General features: G+C 59.6%; 1 protein-coding gene across 1 annotated transcript; it reads left to right on the top strand.

Moving 5' to 3' along the window:
- The first annotated feature begins 6682 nt into the window (after positions 1-6682).
- Positions 6683-18545, top strand: FAM222A (family with sequence similarity 222 member A). Its single transcript, XM_032199119.1, has 2 exons — positions 6683-6789; positions 17258-18545. Exons 1-2 carry the CDS (start codon positions 6708-6710, stop codon positions 18502-18504), a joined length of 1329 nt encoding a protein of 442 aa, XP_032055010.1. The 5' UTR covers positions 6683-6707; the 3' UTR covers positions 18505-18545.
- Positions 18546-23143: the final 4598 nt, after the last annotated feature.

Here is a 23143-nt window from a genome sequence, read left to right as displayed (position 1 = left end):
GATTCTTTCACAGCTCCGCCGCTCGGGGCTGTAATTACCGCGCGGCGCGCGCCTGCCCTCGCCGTGCGCGGTGCCGCCGGATGGGCAGTGCCAGGCGGCCCTGGGGGGCCCAGGGTGCTGGGCACCATGGCCAGACGAGCACTGGGGCTGCCACATCTCGTGGCACACTCACAGCCCCAGGTCCCCGTGCTGCTGCCGGCTGCAATCACATCCCCTCGGGCTGGGGTTGCTCTGGGGCACCCCGGGGAGCCGTGGGTGTTTGGGCTGTTCGGTGCCGTGGGTGTTGCCACAGAGGTTTGTAGGGTCGAGGCACGGTGTTGGACAGCGGGATTTGGTGTCTGATGGAGAAGGAGAGGTGAAGGGCTGCTTCTTTCTTGGTTTTGTTCCAATCCCACGTAGCGACCTTCTTGGCAGAGACACAGCAGCGTGTGCCCGTTCCTGCAGCCGACACGTGCTCGGCCGCTCCTCCCCACCTCTGGCTGCTCCTGCCCCGTGCTGCCGGTGTGGGGGATGCTCCTGAGCCTGCCGGAGATAATTCCTGCTAATCCAGCACATGCTGCCTGCAGGTGTCCTCCAGCAGCTCCCCACGGGACAGAGACCTCCCCAGGACCCAAATTGTCCTGGCCAAACGCTGGCAGAGCGGCTGGATACAGCCTCAGGAGGGTTGGGGACATCGAGCAGGACATCCGTGGGGTGCCATCGGTGGGTGCTCTGTGGAAGCATCCCCAGGGCACGGCCAGGCTGTGAGGAGGATGTCAGCACCGGGAATGGTGGCAGAGGGCTGTTGGAGACCCAAGAAGGTGCGCCGAGCTACAAAGAGTTTTTTGGGGTCAAACCCAGCAGCCCCACGTTCAGAGCAGGGAAACCTCTGAGCCACAAAGCCCCGGGTCCCATCCGTGCTTGGGCATCAGCAGGGGGGACCTCGCACCGCGTCCCAGTCCCCCCAGCACGGGGATGCTCCTGGCACCACTGTGGCCACGGACGGCACCGGGACACGGGGCTGCTCCGGTTTCCAGAATCATCATTAACCTGTTAGGGAGAGCTGTTCCCGCTCACAGCTAAAATAGATCTTTAATCTCTGCCCGAAATAGCTCATTTGATGAGAGGCCTCCTTAAAGCTGACACATAAATTTAACCAGGCCGCCCTAGTCCTTCGCGAGGATGTCTGCAAATGCTCAATAGCACTTGAATTGTTTTTTTTTTTTTTTTTTTTAATTCCATTGTTACGTACACATCTGATACCTTATTTCTTCCATCAGGTTATTTGTAACAGTCAGGAGGCAATTTACTTCTGTCTTCTGATTCAATTTGCTCTCTGTGCTGCCGCAGCCGTTCCCCCGCACGGGGCTGGGCTCGCGGGGTCACCCCCACCTTTATGGCCCCGTTCCCGAGCAGGAGGCTATTTTGGGGGGTTTTGATGCTCATTTTTCGAACGGGCTCGCTGCCCGTGCCGGTCCCACTCCATCTCCTGCCCTGGCAGGATGCGCTGAGAGCTCCCTCTCGTTTCTTTGCTCCTCAAACACTCGGGTGCTTGTTGTGGCTGGCACGACGCGATTCTGGGGCCAGGCAGTGCCAGGCTGTGCCGCAGCCCCCGTCCTGCGTGCACGGGGCCAAGGAGGCACCAGGAGCTCTTGGTGGGGATGGATCCATGTGGGTAACGTCCCCGTGGCCATCGGTCCTGCCTCCTTGCTGTTCGTTGCCACCACGCGAGCTGGGGGCTCCTGCAGCACCGAGGGGAGAGGGGTGGGGATGCAGCAGGAAAATGTTTCCTCCGTAAATAAACGCGGGTGCTGGGAGCACCCGAAACTGGGATGCTCCTCGCCTTGGGGCCTTGCTCTGACAAGCTCCACCAGGCTGCTGGGTGTGAACCCAAGCTCGGGGGCTGCAGCTCTGCTCGTGGCACTGCGGGGTCCTGGCTTTGGGGTCCTGGCTTTGGGGTCCTGCCACTTCTGGCACCGCTCCCCGGCACAAACCCGGCTTCCAGCCGCACTCAGAGGAGCTGGTGGCGCTTTAAGATCTGCGGGTTTTTAGAGATCACAAGAGGGGTTAGAGAAAATTACCCTTGACTCTTACATGCTAATGTAATCTCTAACCAGATCTGCAGCGCTGCGGCTAAAATTGCTTTTTAGATTAACATTTAATTATTAACAGGGCCCCCTGAAAGGCCCGGGGCTGGAGCGCGGAGGGGAGCGGGGCGCGCGCGCGGCTCGGCCGGGCCCGATGGAGACGTTTGCCAGGCGAGGGGAAGGTCGCGGGCAGCCGGCAGCGGCACGCCGTGCTTTATTGCTGCCCTCGGCAAGGTGTCGTCAAACTTCTCCTTTTTATTTTATCTCATGCTCCCCGTGATTTACCGCGGGGTGACCTTTCCCGTGTTAGCTCCTTCCCGCACCGGGCTGCGGGTGCCGAGCGGGGCGTCCTTCTGCCCCCGCTGCGGCCGCTCCTCCCTGCTCAGGGTGGAGCAGAAACCTCCTGCCTGTGCCCAGGGGTCCCCAGCCCTGTCCCCATCCCTGTCCCTGTCCCCATCCCTGTCCCCATCCCCACTGTCACTGCCTGAGCCCGCATGGCTCCGAGGTCGCCCCGTGCCCGCTGCCGTGCTGAGCTCCGTTGTGGCTCATTTACAAGGCTCCGTAGCATCCCTATTCCTACCCCTCCTCACCTCCCGCTCCCCCAAATCCCCTTTTTACGTGGTTTTTATCCCAGCTGGCCCCCGTTTCCCAGCCAGGCCGCGTGCTAGGGACGGGCAGCACGCTCAGCTTCGTTAGCGCCCGGGCAGGGATGCGCACGCTGCGGCGGCAGACACGGCCCTTTCTTCTCCTAACAAGAGGCCAGCTTCTGCAGTCCCCTTTATTCATTGTTCTGCCGAGGCGAGCGGCACAGACCCAATTCAGGCTGAGACTTTGAAAGTTCCCTTTCTTCCCCACCCCCCCTCCCGTCACATTTTCTTTTATCTAAATCCTCGCCTATGAAAGCCTCTATCGACAGCTGCGCTGGCCTTATCTCGCTGGAGGGACCTTCGCGGGGCTCTCGGAGGAGATAAGACCGTCTTATCGGCCTCTGATGTCAGAGAAGGTGCCAAACCCTTCTGTCATTGGAGCTTTAGACACAGAGGGTTTTTTTTTTTTTTTTTTTTTTTTTATTAAAGTCACAAAGACCTTGGGTTTATAAATAGTCCGATGGAGCGATAGGGCCTCGAAATTAGCAGGCTGGGGGCGGGGACGGAGGCAGTGGGAAAGGGGCTGGGGAAGGAGGAGGAGGAGGATGGTGGGAGCTGGAGGGGTGCAGGGACACTGTCCCCCTGCCCACAGCCACCGGAGCAGGGCACTGGGTGGCAGCCCCGGGCCCCGTGGTGCTGCCAGCTCCTGATCCTGACCACGGGAGCTGGGGACAGCACCGGGTGACGAGCGGTGCCGTGCCCCGTGCCGGCGCCGTCTCACCGCGGTGACAGCACCTGCTGGGGCCTCGCTGGCTCGGGGCCAGCCTTGTCCTTGTCCCCATCCCAACAGCACCCGGCAGCGTGGATGGAGCAGTCCCCGGGCTCTTGGCACGAGCATCGTGGGGCTGTTGGGGCCGGGGGGCTCTTCAGTCCTCACCCCGTTGCCTCCCCCGACTCGGGCTGGTGGCGGTGCCGCGGCAGCTCCGGGCTCAGCGGTGCCGGCGGTGCCACCAGCCCCAGGGCCATAATTGAGGGCTGGGCAGAGGCCGTGCAAACTCAGGGGCAGGGCAGCAAAAACTGCTGAGTGTTGCCTTTCTTGCCGTGAAAGAGCCAGAGCAGCTTGAACTAAATCGGATCCTGCTGATTGGAATTAGTTCAAACGCAGATGGAGCTAACTAAGCTGGCGGTAAGCGTTGGGAGAGCGCAGCGTCCAATTCCCATCAGCTGATTCAAGGGCTTTTCTGGGCGGCATTAACGAAATGCCACGGAGCGGACAGATGCCTATTGTGCGGGGGGGCCCGGCCCCCTGCTGCCTGCGGGGCCGGGGTGCTGAGCCTGCACCCCAGGGTGCTGCAGGGCCTGGGGGATGGGGGGGGTTGGGGGCTGAGCGGGGCCGCGCGTGCCGAGCCGGGGACCTCGGCGGTTATTAAGCGTGCGCATTAATATGGGGTGAAGCTCAGCTTAGCTGTCGAAAAAATTGTCTCTGCTAAGAGCTGCGTGACACCGGGCGACGGGGGCAGAGCTGTGATGGGAATTAATCGCTGCCTTTATTTAGGTTGGCGTGTGGCTCCCGCGCCGGCGCGGCTGCAGCGCCGCTGCCCGGGGTGCGCGGTGGGGGCAGAGCCCTGCGGTGTCCCCTGGGGGGTCGCGGTGCCCTGCGGGGGGTGGCAGCCCCCAAAGGGACCCCGGCTGTGCCTGCAGCAGGGGCAGGACCGTGGCTGCATCCTGCTCCGATTTGGGGCTGCTCGGCCTCCCCGCTCGCTGCTCCGTGGGTTTGGGGTCATCCTGCCCTCGGCTCCTGTCCTCGGCGGGGCAGCGGATAGGGGACACCCTGCCGTGACCCACGGCTGTCCCCAGAGCCACCGTTTGTGGCCGTTTTTATGGTCTCAGCCTCGTGCCAGGGCCTGATGTGGCACATGTCCAGCCACCCATGATGGGGCACGGGGACAGGGACGGGGACAACGCGGCTTCCCGGGGAGGCGCAGGGACAGAGGTGACGTCCGCCGCTAATCGGCCAGATGGTGACAACTGCGGGAGGTCAGCGCGTGGGAGAGGCTCGGATGGGGCTCAGGACATGGCCAGGGGGTCCCTGCCCAGGGCCACCCCGTGGTGAGGACGTGGCCAGCACCGAATCCGGCCGGTGGCTGCGCGCCGGGAGCGGGGCTGTGCCACGAGCCCCCGGTCCCGGCGGGGAGACGCGAGCTCCCGAGCAGTCAAGTGCGCTCAGCCTGTGAATAAGAAGCACTTCATTCTCTTTTCAAACTGTATAATTTCTGCCTGATTGTAATGGCATATTTTAAAATTACCAGAAATCGAAGCCAGAAAATGGATACGGCTGCTTTTACTGCGAGCTGCATTAACAAAGGATATGTAATGCGCGAAATAAAAACACCTCCCTGCCCCCCTCCTCCTTTTTTAAGACAGTAATAGGAGAAAATTGGTTTTGAAACTGAATAAAAGTCCTTTTCAGAGGAAATCATTTCTTTCAGGGTACCTTTGCTGAAAGTAAAATAGTGAATAATGAAAGGTGGTTACATGATTGTCTTTCATTTAGAGAGCGCTAGGACAGATGGAATCTGGGAGAAATGCAAGATTGGAATAATTGCATGGTAACAAGGCGCTTGTTGTGAAATTAGTATCTTAAGAAAGTAGTGAAAAAGGCTTTTACTCATGAATACTTCATTATTAGGAGAAAACAGCACAATTTGGGTTCTCCAGACACCTGCTCGGTATTAAATGACTTCCTCCTCCCCTCCTGCTCCTCACACCTTTCTCTGACGACTCTCTCCGTCTCCCAAACTTTGCAGCGGGGCCGGCCGGGTGCCGCCGTGTCCCTGCAGGGGCAGGACGGGAGCTCAGGACCCCAAACCCCGTGGTGGTGGCAGCCAGGAGAGAGCAAGCGCGTGTCTGTGGCCGTTTGTCAGCTCGGAGGAGAAGGCGAGCAGTTCCCAAGAAGGCCTGTCCATTGTGTGCAGGGAAAAAAAAAAGACATTTCTGTAATTGCTCAGACACGGCCGGTAACCAGGTCCTGCTGTCGGGAGGCTGGGGCCGGGGCTCGCTGGCTCTGCGGGTCCCCATCGAGCCCCTCTTGCTGGGCCATGCTGGTGGGGAGGTGCTGGGGGTCTCCTGCCCTCGGCCCCAAACAGGGGGGCACATCACCAAGCGGTGGTGGTGACCTGCTGTGCCAGCACGTGCCCAAGGTCACTGCGCTGTCCCCACGCACCCCGGCACCTCGTGCAAGCAGCAGCCGCGTCGCAGGACCCCTGAGCACCCCGGGCAGGCAGGATCCCATCCACCAGACCCGGCAGGAGGATGTTTCCCTGCAATGGAGCAGCTAAAGAGGTGCATCCGCCCTGCCATGCAGCCCTGACTCACAGCCAGCGGAACATTTTGGCCAGGAGAGCGATGGATCCAAGGACGGGCACCGCAGCCGCGTTTGTGCCTGCGCTGGGCTCCCTCGGGATGTGCAATTAGCAGATCGTTGGCGGAGGTGACTTTGGCCTGACCCCTCCAGCTCTTCCTGAGCAGATTTTGATGCATCCCACCATCCCGAGTGGGACTTTGACGCCCGTGGGCCGGGTCCCTGCAGTGCGGTGGGGAGGACATCCCGATGGCAGCTGCTGCTGTCCCCAGCCCGGGCTCAGGGCTTGAGGCTGGAGCTCTGCCCCGAAGGAGGACGAGGAGCTGCTTGGTTTCCTGCAGGAGGAGCAGAGAGCGACGCAGGGAGCACAGATCACCCACCGAGCCCTTCATATTTATTTTATACATCTTCATATTTATTTAAGGCTTCCATAGTTATTTATTTATCTCCAAAAGAGCAAAGGCCCCTGCGCAGCGTGCGCGCCGGCGGTCGGCGCAGGAGCTCCCAGCCTCTGCTGTGCGCAGACTTTGCCCGGCGGCGCGGGCAGGGGGCACAGGAAGTGTTTGTGGGAGGTGGGCACGGGTGGGGGGCACGGGCAGAGGGTGCTGGTGGCCGGTGCCCTCCTCTGACCTCCGTCTCCTTTCTCTCAGCAGCACGCGGGGCGGCGGCGCGGCCGGCCAGGACACCCGGACCATGCTGGCGTGCCTGCAGCGGACCCAGAACCCCCCAGGCCAGCACCTCGCCTGCCCCAACAAGGCCCTGGAGCCACGCAAGTGTAAGTGGTGGGGTGGGGGGGAGGGCACACGCATGGCATCGCCCGCTGCCCCCCAGCACCGGGATGCGCCGGGGTCCGAGCCCCTCCGGAGCCGAGCCTGCGCCCGGCTCCTGCCCGCCCTGGGGCGCCCGCGCCTGTTCCCTGCTTTGATGCTTCTTGTCTTATTGGAAAAGACATTCATTTAACTGATAATTAAAAAGAGCAGGAGAAGCGGGGTTATTTGGGGGGGGGAGGGGGAAGGAGACGAGATAAGCAAATTAAATTGGGTTGCTCGGGCTGATAAGTGGAACTTCGGAAAATTTTGCGCGGCTGCCTGCAAAGCGCGGCGGCAGACAAAGCTCCAGGACCTGCTCCGCAGCCTCCCGAACCCCCGAAGCCTCGGCGTCCTCCCCTCCCTCCCTCCCGTCCCTTCCCCCCCGTAATTACTTTCCCAGTTTTGCTGCAGCTCGCCTTCCCGACGAGCTGGCCTTTCAGATAAGCTGTAAACTAGTTACATTAAAATGGGTTCCAAAAGGTCACTCCAGTAAAGCACCTGTCTCTCCCAGCCTTTGTCTCTCAATCCAAACCATGATTAAATGTATATTTAATGAGCCTGCTTTAGGCAGGCGTGTTTGACCTCCCCGGCTGGGAAAGACGCATTAAGATTCTCAAGTGATGAATGTGTGTTTTAAAGAGGGGAGTGGATATTTTTCTGCTGGTCTCAGTTGGATTTTTAAACATTGCAGGCTGAAGACAAATCAGCTGCTAAAGCTCGGCTTGTTAGTGTGTGACAGCCCCCAGGCATTTGTTTAATGATCTGTATTTTCCCACAGACATTTTTCCCCTTTACCTGGGCACCCCAGCACGGCTGGCACGGGGTGGCACCGGGTTTTGCTCGGTGTTTGGCTGGCCCCAGGGTCTCACGGGGGGGCCAGGGTTTATTTTCTGGGTGAAGCTCCCCAGGCTCGAGCGTGGTTTCATGGCCAGCCAGGAGCTCACCCCGGGCAGAGGCATGCAGCGGGATCACTGGTGGGGACGTGCTGGTGCCTGCAGGGCCTTGGTGGTCTGGGGTGGATGGGGTCTGTGCCCCCCGAGTGGTTTGCACCCCATTGGGATTTGGGCTCCCCATGGGCTCTGCGAAGTGGGTGGGCGAGCGCGTGGCCCCGCACATCCGTGTGCTCGCCTTGAATCCAAGCTCGCGGTGCCGCTCGAGTCTCCTTCCTATTAGTGTCTGGAAGGAAAATGAATGTTGCTCTTGTAAAATTATTCCTAATCCGTCATGCCTGAGCAGCGGCGCAGGGCTGGCGCGAGGGCTCCGGCTCCCGGCGCTCCTCGGTGCCACGTGCTAACGAGCTCGGCTGTGCCCACAAGGACGGGACCCACAGCGGGGATCCTGCCAGGGTGTCCTGGGGACCCCACAGGTTTGGTACCAGGCTCCTTGTGCTGCGCCCCACGAGGTGCCAAGGTCAGGATGTGCCCCCCTGTTCCCACAGTGTACCCAATGCCCGGTGGTGGCTCGGAGCTGGGGGTGCCTCAGCCCGTGGGACACGACGCCGCAGAGCATCCCCCGGGGGGACCCCAGGCCAGCAGGGACCACACGGGGACCAGGGGGTGGCCGATTGTGCCCCCACCCCTGGGGCAGGACCGTGCTCACCCCAGCTCCCTGGGGTTTTTTCCCCCCTTGCCCCGGTGCGGGCCGTGCCTGGCCGCGCTCCCCCAGCGCGCTCGCTGCCGGCCAGGTCACCTTAATCAAAGTTTAGCTGACCGTACGTTTCCGCTCATTATGGGAAAATGCAGCATGCCTCTCTCCTCTCTGCCTCCTGCTATTTCAAATTAAATTGCAGGTGACATTCAGGGCCACGCATCTGGGTTTGAATACAATTTTCCCTTCCTTATTTATGGCACCTGCGGTGCGCGGGGTGGCGAGGAGCCGCCGGGCTCGTCCCGGCCGTGGGGCCGAGCCTCCCGCTGCCCCCCGAACACCCGCCAAGGTACTGGGAAAAGAGAGCGCTCCCTTAAAACGAGGCACAATTTAGAAGTGCCTCTGATTACTTAATTTGCTCCTGAGTATCTCAGTAATTATCTTTATGGGTCTTATTTCTGTCCTCTGGCATTGTTTCTGTCGATATTAAATGAGTCTGGCTCTCGGCACGCTGGCCGTCTGGCCCAGCACCGCTGTGAAATCCTATTACCCTGCCGGTGCCGCTGATTAATTTTTGTATTAATTTCACGTAAAAGGTGAGCTGACTAATTTTCCTGCCCGTGCTGGGAGCTGAGGGCCCCGGCACCTTCACCCCATGGCCCTGCCCTGCGTTCCCCCTCGCTCTCCTCCCTATTCCTCTCCCCGCTCCCGGTGCGTTGGTGCCCCACGCTCCGGCACAGCCAGCCCTGAGCAGGAGCATCCCAGTAACTGCTGGGGGTGACTGCACCCCAGTGCTGGTGGCAGAGGCTGGCTTCCCTCGCCAGGAATCCCAGTCCGTGCCCTGAGCAGGGTGGCAGCGTGCCCTGTGTCCTGGAGGCTGTGGCAGGATGGTGCCCTGTGCCCCACCAGCCCCTGCCCGCCGCCTCCCACGAGGAACAAACAGCATCCTCAGAGACAAAATCACCTCCAATTAGCTCCGGCAGCCCGGCCCCTTTTGATTTTAGTCCGTGTGCATTACAGGAATCCTGAGCTTTATTTAAATTATAAATCAAATGATGCGGCTCTCGCTTTGCCCAAACTCTTCGCCTCTCTTGCTCTCCGCAGTACCGTAGCGCTGGGTTATATTTAATGAAACGTTGCTTTATCTGTGCCCTCCTCCAGCCTGCACCGGGGGGGCCCTGCCGTGGGCTGGGATCAATACGGAGCTGGGAGGGATGGGGAGCTTCATGAGCAGAACACTTTCCTTCGTTAAGAAAGGAAATAAAATAATGCCCGTGGCGTGGCCTCGAGGGCAGCTTGCTGACTGCCCCCCTGCAGCGGCACCCAGGGATGGGGACGTGGCCTTTGGGAAGCAAAATGTCCCAGTGGGCGTAAAGGACAGGGACACCCCCAGCTGGAAACCATGGAAAGAAGGACGGGGCTCTGTGGGGTAGCCAGAAACGGGGTGGGTGAGGGCGAGAAGCTCGGGGACCCCTCGGGCTGCGTGGGTGCCGTGGCACAGGGAGGATGAGGAGGGCTGAGCCCGTCCCCCTGAGCACCAGAGCCCCGCAGAGGGCTGCAACGAGGCCGTGTCCTTGCTTTGATGCATCAAAGGGGCCGTGGAAGGAGCCCACCTGTTCCATGCGCATCACGAGCTTTGCTGAGCTGTGCTTTCTTCCTCCCCGCCTGCTCCCTTTTTATTTTTCGCAGGTGCTTTTTAGAAAGGCGAGATAACAAGTGCCATTTGTTTACCGAAGCCTGCTGAGGAACAAAAGGGGGCTGACGTGCTCACATCAAACGCCGCTTTTTCCGTAAACATCATTTTGGCGTGGTTGTTGGATTCGGAGCCCAGCCCTGTTGGGCACGGATTTGGGGAGGCTGGGTCAGGCTCCCGAGGGCTCGGCGTGACTGCGCACGCCCCGGGACGCACCCACGGAAACTCAGCCCTGAGTGATAAAACTGTTTAATTGCATCCGGGATAAAACCACATTTAATGGCTTCTCATTACACAATTCTACTTATTCCAAGGGCATTTTCATTAAAGTAGCTGCAGCAAAGCTCTGCTTTTTGTACACACCCATAAAATATCATTTTAATTTCATGAGGGGTTACACATGAGTGAAATAAGATTAATTCTTTCATTTTCAGTTTCTGGAAGGGATCGGTTAATGATGGTTCTGTGTATTTATATATGTGCCATAAAAAGGAGTTCAATTAACTGCCATGCCCAAAATGTGCTGTTGACTTGCACTTTCCCTGCCAGGAAACGCTGCAGAAACACTTTTCGATCGGTCGCGTGTGTGGGGGGAGATGGATGGGGCCGGGCGCTGGGCTGGGGGGAGGCTCCCCAGGTGAGACCCCGTGGCCAGCAGGGACCCAGCCGGACCCCAACCTCTGGGGGAATTTGGCTCGTGGTGCCCTGACACGGGAGGGGTTTCGGTTCTGCAGCCAAACTTTTCGGCACCGCTCTTGATTTCGTAGCAGTTGTGGGGTTTTCAGCTGCCGGTGCCTTCGCTGGAGCCACGGGGGGGCTGGCAGCATGAAAAGTGTGGGTTTTAGAGATCAAAAATTAATTTAATAATAAAAAAGTGGCAAGTACATCGCCCAAATAACAGAGTGGAGGGGCTGGGGTGAGCTCCCCCTGCTCCGAGGACCCCACTGCTGGCCCTGTGGTGGGGTGGCACCAGAGTGGCACTGGGGAGGATTTGGGGCAGCCTCGTGGTGGCATTTGGGGTATCCTAAAGGTGACATCAGGGTGGCACCGGGGTGGCCCCAAGATGCCACTGGGACAGTGTCGGGGTGGCATCAGGGTGCCGTCGGGGTGGAATCGGGGTGGCACCAGGGTGCCATTGGGGTGGCACCGGGGCGTCCCCCCGCCCGCCCTCCCCGCTCCCTTTGCCCTGCCGCTGGCCGTGGCGCTGTGCGCGGTGCCGCGGCGGCGCGCGGTGCTAATACCTCGGCGAGGAGACAAATAGAAAGTGACACATGTGTGTGTAGACTGGTATTTGTGGTGACGCTTTGACTGCAGATAATAAAGTGCTCGCCCTGAGGTGATCCAATTCAGCAAACGCCTCGGCAAAGCCGCGCGCTCCTTCAAGGGAGAGAATAAAGGGGAGGAAAAAAAGGCCCGTCTGAAATGACATGTCAGCCTAAAAAGGGAACGTGTTAATGGATGAATATCTCGGGATGGCAAAGCCCTGCTCTTCCCTTTGTGCTTTGTCATGAATTTTGTTGTCTTTGCACATTACGGCTCCTGCGCGGCTGCCGCTCGAGGTTTGCCACCTACGTTTATTCAGATGGATTTCTCCGGCTATTATTCCTGGAGTTGTTTTTAATTTAAGCCCTCGAAGCCGCTCTGCATTTTTCTCTCGGCTCCTCTCCTCGTGCGGGGGCTGCTCTGCTGGGGGAGGCTTTTGTCCCGGCACCGCGCGGGGCTGTGCGGCGGGGCCGGGGTCCTGCAGGGGTGGGGGCTCCTGCAGGTGGGGCGCAGCCCTTTTTTGCTGCCCCCCCCAGCCACCCCAGGGGGCCACGCTGCAGGGGACACCGTGGGGACGCTGCGTGCCCTGAGCAGAGCTGGTGGGGGGCCGGGGACCGCGCAGGTGTGGGGCCCCCCCCCCCGCTGCATCCCTGCGCCGCGGTGGCCTCTGCGCCACCCATCCTGGGGACACGGTCACCATAGAAACCGCCGCACTTCAAAGGGTGGAAAATGGTGAAATCCGACAGGGAAGGGACGTGCGTGGTGGGGGGCAGCAGCACTGCCCGGCTGCGCACCCCCTGCCCGTCCCCGTGTCCCCAAATGTCCCCCCCCCCAGTGCCCCAGCGCCAGCCCGGGGGGCTCGGTACCCACGCAGCTTTGCCAAGGGGGACCCAGACCCCAGCATCAGGGGCTTCATTTGTTTGTCAAACGCACCATGTTTTGTTTGTTTCCTTCCAAGTGTTGTGCAAATATTTAGGTTTCTAAAATCTGCTCGCAGTTTCGCAGCGAGATCAGGGGGCTGTGGATGGCTTCTGGAAGCGTCGAGGACGCTGGCGCTCCCCTGCTGGATGGGGAGCGGGGCAGCACGGCCCAAACACAGGGCGAGCTCTCAGCTCTTGCTGCATGCCCCTCATTTGGGGAGGGCAGAGGGGAGGCTCCCGTGGCCCCAAAAGATGGGTGAGGTCCCCCAGTAGCAGGCAGCAGCATCACACACAGGTCCCGGCCTCTGTACCACCTGCATCCACCTAATGAGAGCTCCCCAGGCTTCACCTTGCGCTGTGGGGCAGAAAATTGCGGTGATTTCCCCCTTGGGAAACCCTCCTGTGCCCCGCTTGTGGTGCTGGGCAGCTCCCCGGGTGCTGGGCACCGTGCCACGGGGACAGACCTGCCCCAGGGGGGACCGGGGCTCAGGGGGTGCCGGTTTCCAGGCTCAGCTCCGGCCTCACCAGCTCTCGGCTCTGCAGCGCTGCGAAGATTTACCTCTGAGATGAGTTTTTTTCATTAGTAGCAAAATATGGTCCTGCTTCGATGTGTAAAAATAAGGTTTGTCCCGCCTGATGTTGTGGAGGAGAGAAGGAATGGGGGCGAGGGAGGGCGACCAGACTGCTGCCACCATGTCCCCACTGAGCCCTTCCCCAGGACTGCTGTGCGGCCGGTGCCAGCCCCGGGACATCCCCCCACGCACCCCAACATCCTCCTCATCCTCCCCGTCCAGGGCAGGGGCACCCCAGAGCCCCTCCTGCAGCAGCACAGCCCCAGGGCTGGAGCCAAGAGCTGCCGGCGTGCTGGGAGGCGCGTGGCTGAGAGCAGGGCTCACCGGGGGCGCAGCCGGGCTCCTCCAGCACCCGGCATGGCCATGGCGTCAGGGGATGGAGGAGGCTTGGTGCTCAGAAAAAGGATCTTGGAAAAGGTGCTGCTTTGGTCGGGGACACCCCATCTCCACGGCACGGCTCCTGGGTTCCCCTGGGCAGCGGTGGCAGGACCCCCGCGTGTCTCCGGTCACGCATTTTGCACCGGCTTCTCGGCTCGCAGCGCGGCAGGGCTGAGGCTGCCCGAATCCATAAACAAAGATTTATTTCGGATTGCAGCGTTGTTGGGGTCTAGGATTTAAATCTGTGTCTTGAACCGAGTTTGGTGGCCAATTTGCTAAAGTAAAAAGTTGTTTAGCTGGAGGCGTAATCTTATAAGCCTATGCTGCCATTATAATGGCTTCTCATTTCTGCCTAGCTTTCCAATAATGCTTTGAGCAGAAGCTCGGAGTAATATAAAAAGCCATAGGATTATTACTGCGGGCGATGCATTTTCCATTTACAGTAATAAAATACTGAAGAAACAAAACAATTTAAAATTCCAATAAAATTCAAAACAAATCTTTGGCTGCTGAGCAGATTCAATTATTTAGCTGTTATTGAGTGCAGGCTGGAAAAATAGAGCAGGTCAGGGAGGGAGGGGGGGGGGGGGACCCAGAGCTGGCTGCGTGTCGCCTTCACCCAGGAAAAGGCGAGCGGAGGAGGGAGATGGCCCGTGGCCGGCGAGAGCATCGGCTGGGAGAGGGGATGAGAGGTGGGTGTCGCGGGAGGCTGGGGCTGGTGCCACCATCTCGGTGTTGCCCTTTGAGCTCCGGCGAGGCCGGAGAGGCTCAGGAGCTCCAGGAGCCAGGGATGCTCACGGCAGCGAGCCCTCACTGAGCCCGTTGTGATTCAGGAGCAAGCGAAGGTCTGGAGCAGGAGGTGAGAAAAAAGCAGGGGAGCGGCCACCACCGCCTTGCCCTGCTCCCGTGGCAGCATCCCTGCGGGTGGGTGGCACCGGCACCGCTCGCCGGGGGAGCGCACGAGCTCTGCGCCGGCACAGGGGGGGTTACAACGCGTGCCCCCACCCTCGCCGTGACGTCCTCGACGTTTCGGGTTCAAGAGGAGGGAGGGGGAAAAAACTGCCGGCGACCGGCTGAGCATCAGGCGGGCTGTCTGCGCCTGACGGGTGACGGCGGTGATTCGGGAGAGTTTGCATCTCGCAGTAATTACAGCCCGTTAGAAAGCAGTAATTACTCCGGAGAGGGGGAGCCGCTTACCAGCAGCGCGCACGAGCGCGCCAGGAGCCTCTTGGAAATTGGTAGCTCTGTAATTTTCCCAGTGGGGGTTTGGTGCGTCACCCTGATATGTGACAACACACTGAATTTGTGACTTGTCACATCCAACCCAGCTGGTGTGAAGAAGGCGACAAAGGAGGCTCCTCGCTTCCCCCCTCGGCTCGCTCGCAGCCCCCCGTGCTCCCCCAGCGGGGCGATGCCACCGACGTCGCCCACGGCCACGGCGCTCGGGGACGGGGCTTGGAGACTCCGGCAGCGAGCGGGGGGTGCACGCGGGGCCGCGCCGCTCCCTCCCCCATCGATGGCCTCTTTTTTTTAATTCTTTTTGCTCAGAAAGGAGGATTTTCCTCCCTCCGTGGAATGGGTTCATTAGGGATTCTGCGAGTGTCACCGGCTAATTAGTGTCATGTTAATTGAGTATTCGCGATGCTGCCACCTCCAAGGACAGCGGTGCCGGCATGAAGGGGAATGCAGACGTGCGTTGCTCGCGGTGCCGGCGGCCGTGCCGCTGGGCAGAGCCCCCCGGCTCGCTCCCAGACCCATAGATCAGGGGGATCCATTGTCCCGGGGGGGGTTTTAACCCAGCACGGGCGATGCCCCAAGGATGGGAAGGTGCTGGAAGCACCGCGTGCCCCGTGGCAGCCTGCCTGGGCTGCTGCGTGCCCGCGCCCTGCCGTACGGAGCCGCGGGCGCAGTCTCTCCCAGCAGCTACATTAAATCCTGCTCAAAGGCCCTGGTTTTAATTGGCTTAATATACTCGTTAATAACAATGTCTATTTAAGACACCTGTAAAAAGCCCATAACATTAACTTAATGGGAGAAATGGCTGGTGAATGCGCTTCCATTCTGCCTTTTAAATTACTGGTACATCGCCGTAATGGAGAGCACTGAGAGCAGCGGCGGCCGGCCCTGGGCTCGCTCCCCGCACCCCTGGGGCTGTTCCTGCTCCTCCACGGGGGTGTTGCACACCAGGTCCTTGAGGTGTGAGTGCCCCAGCCTGCCCCTAAATACTGCTTTTAATGCCAGGCCTTGCTCTTACAGACACACGCATGCATGCGGCGAGGTCGGAGCAGGACCGAGGCAGGCGTGGTCGCCCCGTTTAATGAATCCGCCCTCGTTAGGTGCGCCTCATGGCACAGCTCTTCCACAGCGACCTTGACCCCCAGCCTCCCAAATTGCCTGGCAGTGAGGGGCAGGGTCCCTGGGAGCACCGGGGCTCCTCGGTGGCACTTGGCCCAGGGTGGGCGGAGGATGGCTGGTGGTTACCCAGTTGTGCCAGCAACTTTGTGGAGCAGTGGCAGTGCTCGAGCTCCCTTCACGCTGGGAGAAGTGGGGTTGGTGAAGGGAATGGGCACTGGACATCGCCTAGGGACAAACTTTTGGGACCTGGCCAGCTCCTCCGTGCCTAGGGCTGGTGCTGTCCCCAACCTGCCTGCCCCATCAGCCAGCCCTGGGCAGCTTCAGCACTCGGGGAGCAGAACCAGGATGCTCAGCAGCCGTGCGGAAAGATGGGCCCATCTTCATAAAGCACGTGTGAAATGCTTATACGATGTCTTTTTCCGTGCCATTACTTTTACTGGGACTGAGGATTGCACGGCGAGGCGCGCGCCGGCTGCTGCTGCATCCCCGGCCCCGTGCTTGGAGGGTCCCTGCTGCTGCCCTGTGCCACCGCCGTGGCCACGGGAGAGGTGGCAGCGAGGCAGAGGCACCGCCGTGCCGTGCTCCTTGGTGTACTCATGCAGAGCAGGGCTCCTTGCAGCCTGGGGAAGAACACATTTGGCACGCCAGGAGAAGAAATTTTGTGAAACGGAGCTGGCAGTAACGTCCCCATTACAGACAACGACGACTCTGCTCACGGAACGGGGACATCTGTCTGCTGCGCCTCCTTTTTACTGGTGTCACCGGTGGCTCCGTGGTTGTTCCGTTCCCAGCAGTGGTGGAAGGACGAGCACAACGTTCTGGCTGCCCCGAGCCACTGGAACTGCCTGTGCCAAGTGTGTGGGCACTGGGACTGGGACCGTGGGCACCCGTGTCCCCCGGGGTGCTTTATGAGCGATGGGGAGCCAGCGGCACCCCCCCTGCGCGCATGTGCCGGCCTGGATGTGCATGCGCACGTGTGTGTGGAGATTTTAAACACCTAATTTATTCCATCTATTAGATAGATTTTGTAGATTTAATCATTTTCACAGTTGGTGGCTCATTGGATACTCAAGATAAACTCCAAATGAAAGTATAATGGGTACGACAAATGAGTTTTCACACCAGAATGGCAGAAACTTGCTTGGGAAAGAGTTTGAAAGGAACAAAAATATATACATATATAATTTTTTTTTTCTGCGGTGGCTTTTGCTGACTACAGTAGGTTACCACAGTTAATTTCACCAGTTTTGTTCATCTGTAAAATTGCATAAAAGTGACATTTTTGTGCTCATTATAGGAACTGCTGATTTATGGCTGGTAAATGCAATGCTTTTCCATTTTTGGTGAGGTTCTCGTAGCAGCGCAAAGCACCCATGAAATTGCTTGTATAATGTAGTTTAAATCCAATCTCGGAGAAAGATTCCCCCGTTGGGTAAAGTGACATTTCCATTCTCCACACCGAGTTTATTTTAGGCCACTTAGAAGTGACTTTATAAGTGAGAGGGGGCAGGTTTGTGCCGTGACCTCGTTTCTACCAAAGGCTGGCGCCGGGAGCCGGGCGGGTGGTGCTGGAGGAGAAAGAGGAGAAGGAGGAGGAGGAGGGGATGAGGCTGAAGGCCAGCCATGGGTCCTGTGGCCAGACTGACACTGCTCTTTGCTCCCGCAGGCGAGACGGCGGCACCCATGCATTCCCCGCGCTACCCCAGCCCCGCCGAGCTGGACGCCTATGCACAGAAGGTGGCCAACAGCCCGCTGACCATCAAGATCTTCCCCACCAACATCAGGGTCCCACAGCACAAGCACCTTAACCGAACGGTCAACGGCTACGACACCACGGGGCAGCGCTACAGCCCCTACCCCGTGCACGCCAGCGGCTACCAGGGCCTCCTGGCCATCGTCAAAGCCTCCGGCAAAAGCGTGGTGAAGAACGCGGAGGGGAAGCGGACTAAGCTGTCGCCCGCCCAGGCCGGCGTCGCTCCCTACCCAGCCTCAAGCACTTTAGCTCCAGGCCCTTCCTGCGCCGGGCAGCTGAGCTACCACGGCGGCCAGAAGCAGCTGGAGGGCCCCGTGCCCCCCAACGTGACGGTGGCGGCCTCGGCGCTGCCGCTGGCGGGCAGGAGCCTGGCGCTGCCTCCCTCCAACCTGCCCTCCATCCAGAGCATCATCTACCAGCTCAACCAGCAGTGCCAGGCTCAGGGCTCCCAGCCCGCCTGCCCGGCCCTGGCGGGCGCCCACCCCAGCCCGGCCAAGCACGGCGCCTTCCCCGCCGTGGCCTCGGCCGGAGCCTACGCCGGCGCCGTGTTGCCGGACTGCCGCAAGGGAGCCGAGCTGGCGCTGGGCTCCAACCCGGCCCTGGCTCCCAAGGCTGGCCTCTACCCCGACGGCGTGGACTACCTGCTCTGGCAGCAGAAGCAGCAGCAGCACCTGCGAATGTACAGCGGGGGCGGCAGCGGCGGCGGGGGGGCCCTCAGCAAGTCCCCCGAGGCTTGCGCGGGCGCCTCGCGCCCCTACGGGCCGGGGGCGACGGCGGCGGCGGCGGCGGCGGTGGTGGGGGGCGAGAAGGTGAGCTCGTCGCCCTTGAACTGCATGCACGGCAACTTCTCGGTGGGGCAGTACTTCGCGCCGCCCTGGAACAGCGTCCTGGTGACCCCCACCAGCGACTGTTACAACCCCCCCGAGCTGGGCCCCGCGCCCCGCGAGCTCGGCGTGCTGCCGGCCGAGGGGCTGCCCAGCAAGACCCTCTGCAACACCTCCATCCTCAGCAGCAGCCTCCAGTCGCTGGAGTATCTCATCAACGACATCCACCCGCCCTGCATCAAGGAGCAGATGCTGGGCAAGGGCTACGAGACCGTGTCTGTGCCAAGGCTCTTGGACCACCAGCACGCTCACATCCGCCTGCCCGTCTACAGATAAGGAGCGGCTGCTGCTCTTCCCAAAGCCAGGGCGACGGCCGGGAGGGCGGCCGGGGGGCCTCCGGCACCGCGAGGCTGCGAGACCGTGGAGGCCAGGGCGGGGTGATGGGGGGGGGACGGGGTTGGCTACCGAAAGGGGGTCCCGGCGCCCCGCAGATACTGGCATTTAACCGGGGGTCGTCAAACTTGGATGCACCCGAAACCCGCTGGAAGCCAAGGATGAAGGAATGCTTGTCTATATAGCTCAGAAATCATTTTATTTCCACGAATGTGAACAGGGAATCGCTACGAGTTGCTGCTATCCAGGGAGAGGAGGCTCCGCTCTGTGCACGGGCGTGCGCGCGGCGGCCCCGGGGCTGCGCCGCAGGCAGGGTCCCCGCCCGCGAGCGCCCGCGCTCACCTTTAGTTGAAGTCCATAACTTGCACTGCTTTGATTAAAGCTAATAACTGGGGACAGTCTGGAGGCTATTTAAGAAAAACACTTGAAAACTTGAACAGATTTTTGGTTTGTTTGTTTGTTTTTTTTTCTTTTTTTTTTTTTTAGTTGCCCAGAGCGTGCGTCTCGTGGTGGCTGCGGCACCGCCCAGCCCCGCCACGGGGTGAGCAGGGGCTGGGGTCACCCAGAAAAAGTCCCACAGGGCGGCCGAGCCCGCAGGACCACGCCTAAGTCTCAGCTTTCCAAGGTTTGGGGTTTTTTTTTGCTTTTTTTTTTTTTTTTTTTTTTTTACTGTCAATGATACCCTTGTTCCATTTTAGAGGCAGGCAAGGAGATGTAGGATCACATCCAGTAATGCATCTAGCCACCGCGCTGGGGTGGGATTGCAGACTTCCTTTTCTTTCCTTTTTTTTTTTTTTAAAGCAGTTCAAAACCACTCATTCTGGTCCGTTATTCAGTCTGTGTAATTATGTGTTTAATAGATTTATTCATTTAAAAAGGCTCCGCATCACAAAATACAAAGTGTTTTGATGTTTAAAGGAAAAGGAAACAATACCCCGATGGAACCCAAGGTGATTGTGCTCAGAAAAGAGGTACTGTATCCCTGAAAGGCCTGTTCAAGCACTAAGTGCATTTACAAATCTCTGAGAATGTTTTTTTTTATACTAAAATTGACCATTATATTCTACTGTGAGAAGTGCTGTCTGCACTATATTGTTTTAAAAATGAGAGAAAACAAACGAGAAAAAAAAAAAAAAAAAAAAAAAAAACAACCACAAAACCTGCAAGCTGTGTGTCCGGATGTTGTTTTTCCCAAAGTAAAACCAGGATCTCACTGGACGTGTGCTCTGGATTTTGTTTGCTTGCTGTGGCCTCCCCGCTGCCACCCCAGCCGGGGCGCGGGGACACCAGGACACCTCTGCCCACCCCGGCTCCGCTCCTGGCCTGGCTTCGCCCTGGAGATTTTTAGGGCACGGAGGAACACCTATAAATATCCTCCTAACCACGCTGATCCATTAATCCTTCCCCGGTGCCAGGCGAGGCACACGCACTTGTGCGGGGCCGCCCCGGTGCCGCCAAAGCCGCGGGATTAGGGGCTGCGGCCCCGAGTGCACCGCGCGGGCAGCGGGGTGCTGCCAACGGGGGTGGGCGCTGGGACATGGGGACTGGGCGTTTGTCCCCGAGCCATCGGGTGATGCAGGATCCCATGCAGCAGTGGCACTGGTGGCATCTCACCCCGTCTGGGGTTTGCAGGTTCCCGTCCCAAGCAAAGAGCCGGTCGCACGAGGATAATAGCATTACGTCCTAAACCACGCGCCGTGCCGGCGCAGCCCCCGCGGTGCCATATGGCGTGCTGTTATCCTGCTCCGGGGACGGCCGGGGACTTTAGAGCTGGGACAAGAGGGCAGCCACGGCCAGGGGAGCCTGGTGTCACTTTGTCACCTTTGGACCGTGGCTCCCCGCGGCACAGAGGGGACCGTGCCGTGCCCTGAGCTGTTCTGTGCCGTGCCAGGACGCTCAGCACCACTTCTTGCAGGAACAAGGATGGAGCCGTCGCCGTCCCTGCAGCCACCCAAAGGCCACCATGGCCCCATCCACTTTGTTCCCTCTTGCCATAAGGGCAGGGTCCGTGTTCCTGCCAGTATTTATGGCTTGCCAGGAGGGGACCGCTCTGTCACCGGCAGCGCTGGTGTGACAGCCAATCAAGGGAACAAAGAGGAATTGGGACAAAAGGAATTTTTCACAGAGGTTAATGTCACTTGGGGGGGGGGGTAAGGGAGGAGGAGGGAGTGCCATCGCCTGCTTTGAGCATTAAAATCAGAGCATCTGGCAGAAAACGTTTGCTTAGATCTTTGTCATTAAAAAGCTGCCGCGTTCAAAGGAACGTGAGGCTGAAGCACGTGGGTGCTGGAAGCAGCAAAGGTGGGGTCCCGCTGGGCCCGGCACGGTGCGGGCTGGCGGTGCCAAAGGGACAGCTGGCCAGAGGGACACTTTTCTTCCTGCCAGGCTGGGAGCAAGCAGCAGCATCCCCACGCAGCAGGGACACCTGCCAGGGATGGACGGGGAACCAGGACTGCCCGGCGGGGACTTGCAGACCTCGTGGCCACGCTTTGGTTTCCATTCCCAAGCGGAAATCTCATTCCCAGCATCGCCACCCGGCGCTGAGACCAGGCTGGGGCTGTGGCAGCCGGGACTGGCCCCTTCCCCTGCCCCTGCAAAGGGGCTTAAATGGGAGCGGGGCAGCCCTCGGAAGGGCAGAATGGGGTGCGGGGCTCCCCCGTGCACGCACACCCCCCCCAACACACGCACACCCCCGTGTACGTGCCTACAAGTGGCCTCCCTGGGGGGTTCAGGGCCCCAGCAGAAACTTCTCTGCTTGCAGTTTCCCCACGAGGGGGAATTCGTTAGCGATGCCGCTATCATATTTACCACCTCCCAATAAATCAGGGCGAGCGGCTGGGAGCGATGGCTCGATTCATCTTGCGGGTCTCGAAGTCATTACATTTCATTAGGAGGTGCTCTGGGTTTTTATTATTTAGCAGTTTCATTCGCCCCTCGGATAGATCCGTCACCGGAGGAGGATTTCACTCTACACGGGCAGATTTCAAATGTGTAATGCAAAATAAATGTGTCCCTCGTTAGCAGCTGCCCACCTCCATCAAGCCCTCACCCTGCGGAGCTGTCTGGGGAGGCGCAGGCACCCGAAACAGGGGGGGATACGAATGGGGATGGGGCAAGGGCTCACCAAGATGCGTCCCAGCACCCTTGGGCAAAGCCACCTCCACCACAGCACCCTCACACCCCGGTGGGGAGAACGCTGCCCTTTCTGATCCGCAAAAATCGTCCTATTAAAATAATAATGCTCATTTTTAAGGCAGGCGCACGCGAGGCTGATATTAAACTTTGCAGCCGCCTTGGCTGGTTGAGAGTGGGGAGAAGAGACAGGCGATATAAATTGCACGGCTGCAAAAGGACTTAAAAAAACCCATCTCTCATTTTGATTGATATTAGCTTCACAAATTAAGCTTTAGATTTATCTAAAAATAAATTTGCTTCCGCGCTCCGCATTCTGGATGACAAGTGCCTTTCTCTTCCCTTTGTTGGGTTTGTCAGCGGCGGCACGGCGCTGCGCAGCGGCAGGCGGGGGGCCAGGGGGGGCCGTGCCCGAGCAGACCTGGGGGGGTCAAAGGGGTGAAATAACCCGGAGGGGCCGCAGGGCAGGGCAGGGTGGGAAAGGGGCAAGCACACGCCCCGAGGCCACCCTGCAGCCCCCAGAGACACCCTGTGGTGTTGACACCCTGGGGTGTCACCGCCGTGGCCGCTGGGTCCCCATCGCCACCCGGCCATCGCAGGGCGCATCTCGAAGGCGCAGGGGGGGCTGGGGGAAGCAGCATCCCCAGCCATTTAAAAACTATCACAAGCACATCCCTGCACCTTCAGGACTTGGGCATTTGCACGGTGAGGAAAAATTTGTTTTATTTCCAATGGCACTGGAAGATCCCGTGCCTGTCCCCAAGGTGGGGTGGGGGCACGCCGGGTGCCCACGCTGCCCGGCCAGGCCCGGTGTGCCCGATGGGGATGTGCCACCAGGCATGGGGAAAGCAAAGTTTATCATTTTCAAATAACGTCTCACATGAAAGATGGAGCCGGCTCAGCGCCTCATTTGATTATGCAGCGTGAGCCGAGAGCTGAAACCTCAGCCTCTCCTAAGTAGTGATAATGAAACTTATTCATTCCCTCACCCTGGGGAAATACTTAAACCACAATATGAGAGATATATGTAAATCACATTTAAACGGAGACAGTGCAGTTAAAGCTAACGGCGAGTAATCAAGTCGGAAGATGAAGTGCCCCCTTCTCTGCTATAGCATTTGCTCGGCGAGCCGGGCTGCTCCCACGGCCCCGCGCGGTGTCACAACACAGCACGGCACCCAGCCCAAAAGGGGTCCCACCACGAAAACCCCTCCGGCTGCAGGGCACGGGGCGATGCAGGGGGTCGTGGCAAGGGGCAGGAGCACGGGAGGAGCCCCCCAGGGAATAACACCCGGTGGGACGATGGGGCAAAGGCTGGTAGGTGTAGCACTGCTGCCCGCTGGCCTCAGCAGCAGGCGGGCAGGGGGTGCGTGGTGCCCCCCCGGCCTTTATTTGCTCTGCCCGCTGGCTCTGACCCAGGTAAGAGGGGTCCCAGGTCCTGCAGCCCAGC

This window comes from Aythya fuligula, chromosome 17, assembly GCF_009819795.1.
Source record: "Aythya fuligula isolate bAytFul2 chromosome 17, bAytFul2.pri, whole genome shotgun sequence".
Taxonomy (NCBI): Eukaryota; Metazoa; Chordata; class Aves; order Anseriformes; family Anatidae; genus Aythya; species Aythya fuligula.
This window is presented reverse-complemented; position numbering and strand designations above follow the sequence as displayed.

Coding starts and splice junctions, on each gene's coding strand:
- FAM222A (XM_032199119.1), top strand. CDS start 6,708: ATGCTGGCGTGCCTGCAGCGGACCCAGAACCCCCCAGGCCAGCACCTC. Junction 6,790..17,257: donor GGCCCTGGAGCCACGCAAGT/GTAAGTGGTGGG, acceptor TTGCTCCCGCAG/GCGAGACGGCGGCACCCATG.